This window comes from Myotis nattereri (genome assembly GCF_964212035.1).
Source record: "Myotis nattereri genome assembly, chromosome: 17".
Taxonomy (NCBI): domain Eukaryota; kingdom Metazoa; phylum Chordata; class Mammalia; order Chiroptera; family Vespertilionidae; genus Myotis; species Myotis nattereri.
In genome coordinates, this window is record NC_138092.1 from 2,318,390 (window position 1) to 2,330,517 (window position 12,128).

At 52.5% G+C, this 12,128-nt stretch overlaps 1 protein-coding gene across 1 annotated transcript in view; it reads left to right on the forward strand.

The window, feature by feature from the left end:
• Positions 1-4,123, forward strand: part of FAM135B (family with sequence similarity 135 member B) — an 89,347-nt gene extending 85,224 nt beyond the window's left edge. Inside the window, exons 18-20 of the mRNA XM_081111458.1 lie at positions 134-244; positions 959-1,072; positions 1,947-4,123. Coding sequence (XP_080967584.1) covers positions 134-244; positions 959-1,072; positions 1,947-2,152 — 431 coding nt within the window. The 3' untranslated portion in view covers positions 2,153-4,123. The remainder of the gene's footprint in view (positions 1-133; positions 245-958; positions 1,073-1,946) is intronic.
• Positions 4,124-12,128: the final 8,005 nt, after the last annotated feature.

Here is a 12,128-nt window from a genome sequence, read left to right on the forward strand (position 1 = left end):
TCCTCTGTTTATGCTGATGAAAAGGCGCAGTTGACTGTTGCTCTCCCCAGTTATTTGCCCCCGTGTGTGTGTGTGTGTGTGTGTGTGTGTGTGTGTGTGTGTGTGTGAGAGTTTGGTTTGGTTTGGTTCCCAGGCTTGTGGCTCATGCAGAAGCTGAAGAAGTCAGGCTCCCTCCTGCAGCTCACCTTCAGGGATAACGCCGATCTGCGCAAGTGTTTCCTCTACCAGCTCAGCCAGAAGACAGGTGAGTGGCTCCCCCGCGCGGTGGGGCCTGAGTGTGAGCTGAGATCCAGTCCGACCCGCTGGCTTCCCCCACGCGAGGTGATTCACTCACAGGAGGGTTTGAGCGGAGGCACAGCCTCTGCACTCCCAGGAGGCCGAGAGCCACCCGAGAACTCAGTCTCCCTGCGGCGGGTGAAAGGCATCACCCCCCGGAGCCCAGGTGTGCGTGCGGGGATCTCTGCAGGATCCTTTCCGCGCCTAACCGCCAAGCTCGGGTCTGGGGGCCACTCACAGCCCCTCCACCAGGTGCAGGTCCACGACAAAGGGCAGACAAACACGGTCCCTTTATGTGGACAGCGGAGGCGGGTCCTTCCCGGGCAGCCCGAGGGCGCCTTCCCGCAGCCCCTCCGCAGTGAGGAAGGGCCGAGCGGTGCCGGAGGCCCCTCTGTCACGGGATCGGGCAGAGGAGGAGCAGAAGCTAGACAGTCTCCCCTGTCCGGGAGCTTGCTCTGTGCCTTCGCTTCCCCCCGATGAGCACCCCCCCCTTCCTGTGGCACTAAAGCCCCAGTGGCAGATGCTTTGGCCGGCCTCGCAGACCGGAAGGCCCTCATGCACCCACACAACCCGGTGTCAGTCTGCTCGCCCGCTCGCCCTCTCTCAGGGCAGGTGCACAGGCTGTGTGACTGGAGGACGCACCCTGAAATGCCAGGTAAAGAGCACCCCTGGCTCGTTGCAGGTCTGCAGTATTTTAAAAATGTCGTGCTGGTGGCTTCACCCCAAGATCGCTACGTGCCATTTCACTCCGCCAGGATCGAAATGTGCAAAACCGCCCTCAAGGACAGGCACACAGGTAAGCCCCGCCTCATTCGCACAATTGAAAAAACAAACACAAAGAAAAAAAAGAAAGGAAGAAAAGAAAAAGCAAACGCAGCCCCGGCTGGGTGGCTCAGTTGGTTCCCCTGCACCAAGGTGGCAGGTTCCATCCCAGGGCAGGGAACATATAAGAATTAACCAATGAATGCACAGGTAGTGCAACAACAAATCGATGTTTCTCTCTCCTCCTCTCTCTCTCTAAAGTCAATCGATCAATAAATAAAAAAATTAACAAGCAAACATTCAGCCCTGGCCAGGTAGCTAGTTGATTGGAGTGTGATCCCATACACCAAATGGCTGCGGGTTCAATCCCAATCAGGGCCCACACAAGGCAAGCCATCAATGTTTCTCACATTGGGGTCTCTCACATCGATGTTTCTCTCTTTCTAAAAAAATAATTAGAAACATATTCTCCGGTGAGGATTAAAAAAAGAATAATAAAGCCCTAGCCATGTGGCTCTATGAATAGTGTGGACGGAAGGGCCCCCAGTCAATTCCAGTCAGGGCACATGCCTGGGTGGTGGGCTCAATCCCCAGTGTGGGGCGTGCAGGAGGCAGCCGATCAATGATTCTCTCTCAGCATTGATATTTCTAGTTCTCCTCTCCCTTCCTCCCTGAAATAAAAGTATAGATTTTAAAAAATAATAAAAGCAGACGTGCATTCATGAAATTTAAACTCTGCCTAGTGGGGCCCATCAGACGTTCCGCCCAGGGATAGGAACCCGCCCGCACCCAGTGTCTCTCCAGGTTCCTCTGTGAGTTCCCCTAAATCTGCCTGACCTCTACATTCACCCAGTGAACATTGTCTCCCTAAGTTCAGCCTGCACCCCTGGCTTGCTCCCTCCCTGCAGGGCCTGTTTATGCAGAAATGATCAACAACCTCTTGCGCCCCCTGGTGGAAGCCAAGGACTGCACACTGATCCGGCACAACGTGTTCCATGCTCTGCCCAACACCGCCAACACCCTGATCGGGCGCGCGGCGCACATCGCAGTGCTGGACTCCGAGCTGTTCCTGGAGAAGTTCTTCCTGGTGGTGGGACTCAACTACTTCAAGTAGCGGCTGGAGCCGCCCGGCCCGCCCAAGGCCCACCCGCGGGAGCTTGGCCCTTCCAGCGCGGAGCCGAGAGGAGGCCTGAGGGACGCAGGAGGGCGGACCGGTATCCAAACTTCATTTGGGAGGTTTGGGAAAGCTCGGAACCACAGGGATCAAAACAGGCTTTGCCCCAACCTGTCTGGCCACCTGGAGGCTCCTCCATCCGAGATGCTCTCTAGAGAAAATGCGAGAAAATAAAGCCACAGAACTTGGACCTGGGGAGCCCGCCTTTGTAACCCACAGCGGTTGGCAGGGGGCAGGCGCACTCCACCTTCACCAGGCGTGTCCAGCGGGTGGCTAGCGCATAGCTTTATCATTTTTCAAATTAAAGTACCTGCAAACAAGCATTTCAGAACTCAGGTTAACCTCTGTGCGGAGTGAACATATTGGTGTAAATTGGACCCTCCATAGCCTACATGTGCCACCTTGTTCAAGAACATGCGAGGCCTCGCTCTCCTCTCCTGTGTTCTCAGCAAGGGGGAAGGAATGCTTTAGAAACCCCAAGTCCACGGCCTCCCGGCGGTGTGTGTGTGGGGGGTGGTGATTGCAGGTAGGGGGGTGGAAGTGATGCTTAGAGGAACCTAGAGAGAGCTGGCCCACTAGCTGCCTTCCTACTCCTCCAGACCTTGCTCCATGCATTATTGAGATGGCTCAGTCTGTCCATGGTCGGGAAGATGGACTTCGACTAAAGCTGGCAGAAGGGGGCGCCAAGACTGATGTTCACGTGCGTGGCGCTCGGGCGGGTGTACTTCCAAAGAAATCCTAGGTCAGCATTGAATGCAATTGCAGAAAATTAAACCCATGAACGTGGCCAGCGGCTCCTCCGTCCGTGGAGGGAGAAAGCATCTAAATGGAGGAAAGCTGGATTCCACAACCTCAGGGGAGCTCAGGGAAGGTGCTGGGTGTCTTTCAATAGCAATGTCGTCTTGCCTTAGGGAACTAAAGGGCTAGGGAAGGTCACCATGGATTAAAAACAACAAAAACCCTACAGGACAGCAGGAGCAATAGTGAGATCGGAGGGAAGGACCATGGTCGGGGAGGGTTCTGCATGCGTTATTGGTAAGTGGCCTAAGGGATAGTTTTGAAACTTACCAGAATGTTGAATCAGGTCCCCGAGACTGAGTGCACCCTACGGGCTAAAGGAAGCCCAGAGAACCATGACCGAGGACACAGGGATGACTAACACAGGCGTGAGAGCAGACAGAGAACGCTGAGCATGTCATCATCCCAGAACCCTCCTCCTGCTTCGGCAGCATTCTCTTAGAAAGTGTGGAAACTGGCCCCTGACCGCAGGCCGTGAAGCCAAGCAAACGCGGGCTCGCCCCTCCCGTGGCCACAGCGTGGCGTTGGCAACCCCGTGCAGAGGCTGGACATGTGTGCAGAGGCGACTTTGCAGGAGAGCAGAGTGGGCCTCCAGAAAGAACGAGAGGGGGGCAGGCGATGGATGATCTGCAAAGGCAGATCCCACCAAGGGGTGAGGGCTTCCCTCGGGGCCTCCGCTCTTTCATCTGTTCTTTCTATCTGGGGGGCAGGGGGTCCTTTGGGTATTAAGTTCCCGATGGGCATAGACTCCCCTAACCATGAGCAGTGCCAGCCTCCCCCAGGAGGGATTCGGTTCCTGCAGCGTAGCGCAGGCTGCTATACGCCCTGCCTGGACTAGCGCCCCAGCCAGGGAAGGACCCCAGGCTTGTAGCAACTTCTCCTTTTCCAGCCGGAGGGGGAGTCCGTGCATTTCACTGTGTGCTCCCACTTCCATCAGCACCGTGTCATTCCCTGGTCGTCGGAAGACCGACCGCATCGCCGCCGGTCAGGGTGACTCTGATGACTACTGTCCTTCCCCAAAACCAGATGCCATTTTTAACTACAATCTGCTGTCTGGACCTCGCGAGAACTCGTGGCAATAAACGTCCAGCCGCATGGGGCGCCTCTTTTTTTACAGGGGAGCTCCGCTGTCTTTGTAACCCTGCTCTGGCCTCTGAGCATCCATTCTAACTTTAGAAAGTCCATCTCTGTATGTAAATAAGAGTGCCAAGTGTCTTGCCTCATTTGAAAAGGGTTTTTTATGTCTCTTTCTATTGAAGTATAGATACCTAATATATATATACATGTGTATATGTATATATATACATATATATACACACATAATATATAAATATATAATGTAAAACAGTGACATTCTATTATTGATGATAAAAATTATAAACAAAATGCCTGCCAAGATAATGGTCTAGTCTGTTGTCATTCTCAGCATCTTTTTTTTCTTTTTTGTTGCTTGGTTGGTTTTATGATTTGGTACCTTTGCCAGAACTACTGAGACATAAAAATTACTGATACTGAAATAAAAATATGAGGAATGAATGAATGAATGAATGAATGACTCACAGCAGGTGCTAAATGGATCTCGACAAATCCCTAGGCTAGAAGCCTTTTCGCTGCATCAGGCTTTCTCCCTAGGGCGCCGTTAACCGCTCTGCCCAAGGACAGGCCCCCTCCACAGGGGACACAGGCAATGCAGCCTGTGGCTGAGGGAGAGAGCTTGGGGAACCCTCCCAGGGGAGACCCCGCCCTGGAGCAGTGCCTGTGGCAGAAATTCTCGTGGCCTCTAGAGGGCGCCCAAAGCCTGACAAATAGCAAAGTGCTAGCTCAAGCTGGTGGTTCCCTCCCTGCCTCTAAAAGTGTGCTAGGAATCTGAGCAGGAGAAAATAAAGATGGAATTGGGTTTTGGAAACAAGAAGAGAAACACTGAAGTCAAAAAGGTAGAATTAGGGAGAGGCGGCCTGACTTTTTAGGATTTCCAGCTGGGATGAACTGGAAGCATGAATTCATTCCCATTCAAGCCTCAAGCCCCCACTGAGTGTGCCTCGTGCAGAGCTCAGAGCTGGGAGAAGGAATTATGCAGAAGGAAGGCCGCTCTCCTTAACTGAGGCCACATGTTACTCAGTCCGCAGTGCGACGTTTGCTTTCTCAGGAAGGGCTGCCCAGACCCCCGTGGAGGCAGTACTCCCGAGTTTGTTTCCAAGGAACAGCGCAAAGAGAATCCTCGGAGGTGGGCAAGACCATTCTTTTTTTTAACAAGCATCTGTCACAGAGCTCACAGAAGGGCCACCAAGATGGGAGGCCGAGTGTCCTTTGCCTCCACTGTAGGGACTCCCTGACTCACCCAGCGCCTCACAGCGGGGGGGCCTCCTCTTACACGTGTAGGAGCTTCCCCCTGGGGCACAGCAGAGGTGCTGTTCCCATTTAATAGTTGGAGGAACTAAAATCCAGAGAGGCTGGGACTTGTCCAGGGCAGCACAGCTAGGTTTAGGTTCACTGTCGTCACCCACCACTGTTTCCGTCACAGTCCTTCTGAGCTGCTAGGAGCGCTTCTCCCAAAGCGAGGCCATGGCCCCCGGGGTTTCACCCCCCACAGATGGTTTCCTGTTTGTTTTTGTCATGCAAGTGTTATGCCCAGATTTCAGGATCCCCAATAGACCACCAGGGAGCCAGCTGAGTTCAATGCAAAAGCAAATAGAGTCTTTATTCGAGCTAGCTTGGCTCCCCGACCACACTCGGCGACGCAGCGGCAGGGGGCAGAGAGAGAGTGAGCTCTGTGGGGAGAGGGGTTTTATAGGGGGGTAGGAGTAAGGGGAGGAGAGAGGACTGTGGGCCCTGCTGATTGGCCAGGCGCAAGTCTGGGTCTTGTTACACAGGATGTGGTTATGTCTATGGCACGCACTTCCCTTGATTGTCATTGGTTAGTTTAAAGAAATCCTAGGTGTGGCTAGCAGAGGCTTGGGCTTCCGGGAAGAAGCTCCTTGCCGAGCACATGGCTAAGGCTGCTGCCCAAAAATGGAGGATCCGGGGCAAGATGTAGGGTGTAGCCCTCGCCGTTTCACAAGTGCCCACGCTGATCACGGAGGCACCCACTTTAAGATGCTGTGTATAAGCACATGTCAGCAGGACCCGGCAAAGAGCCAGGTTGCCCCCCACCCCCACCCCCACCCCCAGGTGCCTTTGTTTTGGAAATCTCGGTTGATTTCACTAACTATTTGGGCAACTTGATTTTTTCTCTTTCTGCATTTTAAAGTCCTGCTCTTAAGTTAAAAACAATACAGAGTGAGACCGAGATATCCAGGCCCCCATCCTCGCCCCAATAAAGGCAGAACCCAAGCCCATGTCCTCTCTCCCCCACTTTGCTGTGTGGCCCCAGGTGTGCCATGTATTTTCCAGGACCTGTGAGCAATACCCTCCTCCCCCTTTTTAAACATTATTTTTCAGTTTTCTGATGGTTATTGCTGAGGTGCCTCTTGCAATCAGAACCACAAGGGCCGGTCCAGCCTTACCCTGGTCATCTATAGGCTGAGGCGGCACACACACTCCCCTCCTTAACGGCCTCAAATGGCTTTCCGTTTTAGCTGGAATGAAGCCCCGCATGGCTTAGAATCACCACTCAGAGACGCCCCCTTGACCACTCACCCCAAAGTCAGCCTTGACCCCCTTAGATGACTCTCTGCCAGCACTGAATTACTGAGGTGTAATGGACTAAATCATAAGATATTTGAGGTGTGCACTGTGATGACTCGATATACACACACACTATGAAAGTATTGCCCCATCTAATTAATGATCTTATCACCTCGCATACTTATCTTTTTGATGGTGAGACCCTGGAAGTTCCACTCTCTGACAAACTGCAAGGACACAATAGTGTCGCCAACTTTAGCTACAGTGTTTACTTTCGATGCCTGGACCTTCTTTTCCTTTAACTGCAAGTTTGTTCACTTTTACCCACATCCCCCTGCTCCCCCCAACCCCCTGGCCCTGGCTGCCACTTTTGTGCTTTCTGTTTCTGAATTTGACTGTTTCTTCCTCTTCCTCCTCCTCCTTTTTCCACATATAAGTGATAACATGCAATATTTGTCTTGCTCTGTTTGGCGTATTTCACTTAGAATTTAGCTTAATAGCATAATACCCTTCAGGTTCACCCATGTTGTGGCAAATGACAGGATTTTCCTTTTTATAAAGGTTGAAAAATATTCCAATATATATGCAAATCAAAACTAAAAAGAGATATTGCCTCACATAAACATAGTCAAGTTTTCTTTATCCCTCCATCCCTCAGGGACATTGGGTTGCTGCCATACCTTAGCTCTTGGGAATAATGCTGCAGTGAAATGGGGAAGGCAGGTATCTCTCTGAGGTAATAATTTTGTTTCCTTTTTATGTATTCCCAGAGGTGGAATTGTTAGATCATATGGAAGTTGTATTTTTAATTTCTTAAGCTACATTTTACATTTTTTGAGGAAACTCCATACAGTTTTTCTCCCAATAGTGGCTGCACTAATTTACAATCTCAACCAAAGTGCATGAGTGTTCCTTTTCCTCCACATCATAACACTTTTATCTCTTTATTTTATTTTTATAACATCCATAAATAAATCCAAAAGGCGTTGAAAAGACAAAGGAGAGCCATTACTGAGGCAAACAGTTTGCAAACCCGAGAAAAGCAGCTTCTGGCAAAAATAAACACCGAAAGGAAGGGTGCTCCTCCCAAAGGGGAAGACTTCTTTTGCACAGAAGGGCCTTTTATGTAAACAAGGTGCCCCAATTCCCACGGTTCTGATTGGGCTGAATCACACAGCCCTGATTGGTCTGTACTACCACTTCCTGACTGGTTGTCAGGGAGCAATTCTGATTGGACGGGGCAGGTCGCAGCCGATTGGTTGAAAGGGTTCCGGAAATGCAGGGCAAGCATGCATGTGGGGAACCTAGAGTTCCGCCCCGAGGCGCAGGGAGTACCCGGGAGGCCTCGCAGCGGTGGCAGCGGCTGGGGTCTCACTGTTTCTAGAACCGGGAGCCTCGGTGGGCCGTGGGGAGCCCTCCCGGCAGGTAGGAAGCCCTTTCTGGGGTTCTCTCTTCTTTCTCAGGGTCCACGCAGCCGTTCTCGCAGCTGTGAGGCGAGCCCTCCTTTGCGTTTCCGTATGCATTTCCCGGGTGATGAGTGATGTCCGGCGCCTTTTCCTGAGCCTCTGGGCCATTTGTATGTCTTCTTGGGGAAAATGGTCTATGCTGGGTTTTGCCCGTTTTTTTATATGGATTTTTTAAAATTTTTGTTCACCGTCTTTCTCGTCCAACTAGAATATAAGTTTCCTGAGAGCCAGGGTCACGTCTGCTTGGTGCGTCTCTATCCAAGGCATGGAGGGCAGGACGCCGCCCAGAGCAGGCGCCCAGGGAGGCCTTGGAGCTGCCCTGAGCCCAGACAAGCCCTTTGCTCGTGTTCACATTGAAGGAGGCTATCTGAGATGTGGTGTGAGTTTCTGCAGCTGGAATTCGCTCCATTCGCGGGCAGAGTTCACGGCTTATTTTCATTTGTCCGCCTAAAGGCCTGCCACAATAGCCAGGCCAACCCACGGGCAGCTTTTGAGTCTGTAGGCGCCATTCCACAGAATAGATTATTTAACATAACCTGACGTCATGGTCATGCCCGCCTAAGTTGGAAATTAAAATGATTCAGTACAAAAAAAAAACCAACCCAAAATCTAACATACTCTGTTACATGATTTTTCTTCTTGCAAAATAGTGTCACAGCCAAGAAAATGTGCCAACCAAATAATCACATGGCTGCGCCCACATTTCCGTTACTAGCAGATCAATCACCCAAGACCCCGGAGACAGGCACTTAAAGGTGGTCAGCTTGGAGAGCACCAGGTTACTGGCCCGTCTGTAAAGGGTCAAGAGCATCTTCTTAGGCCAGCCACTGGCCCCTTCGTCCCCGCCAGGTGGGGCCACAGGCTCTTACCTCCCTGGACCCTCCTGCAAAATCAGGCCTATTGCCCTCCCCGGCCCAGTCCTATTCCGGGGGCAGGGGGCACTTAAGCAGCTGCCTCGCCTTTAGTACGGTGGTGCCCGAACTCGCTGGAGGAGAATCACCTGGTAGGATGTGAACACAGTCTCGGCCTCCGCGATAAGCCCACAGCTGCGTCTCCTCCACCCAGCAAGTGGCCCGTGAGACATGTCCTTTCCCCAGCCAAGTGGTTACAAACCCCAGTGTCCATTAGTATTACTTTGGACAGTGGTCGGCAAACCATGGCTCGCGAGCCACGTGCGGCTCTTTGGCCCCGTGGCATGGGCCACGAAGTTTCAATTGCGCTGTCCGTGCAGGCCCACATGTGGTATTTTGTAGAAGCGCCACACTCAAGGGGCCAGTTTGCCAACCACTGACTTAGGAGGTTTAAAAAAGCCCAGTGCCCTCCCTTCACCCCATCCCATCAGAATCTCAGGTGGAGCCCGTGCAGCCCGTTTTAAAATCTCCAATATGCAGCCTGTTTGGGAGTCACTGTGCCTGACCCTGACGCAATACACAAGGCCGAGAACTGGGCCTTTCCTATGTTCACTTCCTCAGTCACTGGCTCGTTCCCTCCATTATCCATTCCCGTGAGGTGCTTTGGGGTCAGGCAGTGTTGAAAATCCAGCTGTGAGGCCCCGCACTGGGGTGGAACCCCGGTCAGCGTTTGTTTTCTCAGGTTGTACTTTTGGAACAATGACACTCATGTTGCTAGATTTTTGTCAGCGTTGATTGAGATAATATGTGAAAAGCAGTTGGTAAGTATACGTGTTCAGTAAATGGTGAGCGTTCAGTTACTCATTTATTCTACAGGACGTGTGTCGTGTTGGGTTCTGTGCTCATGGCAGACCTGTCATTCCCAGGGAATAGGTCCCACAATCGCTGGAATCTCCAAATTGGAAAATATCAAGACAGCATATTATGTCCCCTCCAGAATGTTGGAAAGTACCACTGGCAGTGAGAAAGCTGTTCAAACCCTCTGGGGACCCTATTAATGGCACCTGGAGATTCCCTGCTAGGTGGGCAGGGTCTGCGTGGGGGCCGTGGTGGGATTTAATGGGACTAAGAGACTATTAAAAGAGTATGATTGAGGAAGCTGGACTTAAGGCAAGCGCAGAGCCCTCCCAAATCACCAGGGGGCAGCCAGAGTCCTCAAGACCCCCCAAAACTTCACGATGGAGGGGGAGAAGGAGTCTGTGAGAGGGGCACTCCGGCCAGCTGCGGCTATAAGGAAAAGATGGTCCCGTGTAGCCAACTCGTTAGGTTTTATTGAAATCATCAGTGAGGACACATTTCTATGAGAGTGCTGTGGTATTTGCTCCTCCTTGGAAAGCGATGCCATTTGTTGAGATGCGAGGCGTCTGGGCAGAGGGGTGGAGCCTTGGCCGAGACCCACGCCCTCGGCCTGTGTGAGGGGGAAGCATGTGAGTCCAGGCCTGTGTCTGGAACCTCGCCCTTCGTGCCTTTGGGTGGCATTTCACGGTGAAACAGGAAGTGCAGGAGCGGTGCAAAGTGGATCGTCTTTGCAGGCACCCCCCTGGGGCTTTCTGAGCTCACCCCCTCCGTGACGCTTTCAAAGATCCTTAAAAGCCACAGCAATCACCTGTCAGGAGGGCTTTCTCTCCACAAAGGGCAAATAGAGCCTCGGTCTGCGGGGCTGAGAAGGAGATGTCTGTAAATGGTGCGAAATGACTCACGGCTTTTACGTTTCCTTCAGGGCCGTGATTAGTTATTGATGGGGCTTTCTGTGGGGGCCTTTTGCTCCCTGCTCTCAGCGAATGCGGTCAGCTCAACTGTTCACTTACCATCTCTGACTCTCCGTTGGCGGCCCCCATGGTGTTCGTGTCCTTAGTCACCTGAGCAGATGGATGCAGTTGCAAGGGAGACCTCGCACGTTCAACCAGCCTCCCATGACCTCCCGAACTTGCTATTCCAGCTTGGAGCTTCCTTCCTCTGGGAACTGAGACGGAAGCCAGGCTGGGCAGGGAAGGCCACCCTGAGGTCTCTGATTAGGTCACAGACAATAGGCCCACAGGCAGGCTTCCCACCCTCAGCTGTGCCGACATGGGGGCGGGGTTCTCTGCTGTGCTGACTGCCCTGCTCATTGAAGGGAGTTTAGCAGAAGCAATGGCCTCTACCCACAAGGCAACATGCCCTTCGCGCGACAACCAGACCTGCCTGCAGACGGTGCTAAATGTCTCAGGAGGAGAGCTGGGAACCACCTTGGGTTGAGAACCACTGGATCCCTCCACGCGAGGTCAATTGTAACCAGGATAAGAAGACAGGCTTGGACTTGACCTAGAAAGCCACACGTTAGTCCCACGGGCACATCTGGATGGGGTCACATGCTGGGCACAGTCCTGGAGCACAGAGGAGGAGGACTCGTGTTGGGAGGGGTCCTGGAGGCTGGGGGGCGGTGTTTTCGTGGAGGAAATGTCTTGGGTCCGTGCAGACGTAGAAACACAAACATGATGAGGGCTCGAGATTCCATTCAGTCCTCAGAACTGGCCGGATAACAATTTTCATTTTATCCATTTTCTAGAAAAGTAAACAGGCCTGTAGCGGTGAAGTGGTTACCCCAAGGCCTTGTGGGTAGTTCTGGGCTTGACTCCCCATGCCGCCTCTATCAGGAGGAAAGCGCTGTATTTGACTGAAGCAGAAGCACGGAAGGGATCTGCAGGACAGACACTTGCCGAGTGGGAGAGGTTGCGGGGAGGCGCAGGACCCAGGACCCCTTTTTGCACAGCTCATTTTCCCAGCGTCTCCCTCGGACGCAGGTGCTGCCAGCCAGCTAATGAGGTACAGATTGAAAATGCTAAAGACGCTCACGGTGAAACCGGGTGCTGGGACCCAGAGGCGCCCTGAGGAAATCCCTCCGATTGCAGTGGATAGTTCCTGTCCCCGGCTCCCCAAATGTCAGCTGTGCCCACTTTTGCGCACCGCGCCGCCTCCAGGCCCTTTAGCAGATGAGGAGCCCCGGGCAGTGACTGGCGCAGGACCAAGGATGATACGCCTGTTTGCGTGTAGAACTTTGTTGTTCTTGAACATTCATACACGACCTTTAAGCGTTCTCTGTTTTATTAAATTGTCTTCTTCTGTTGGTCTTTCCTTTTG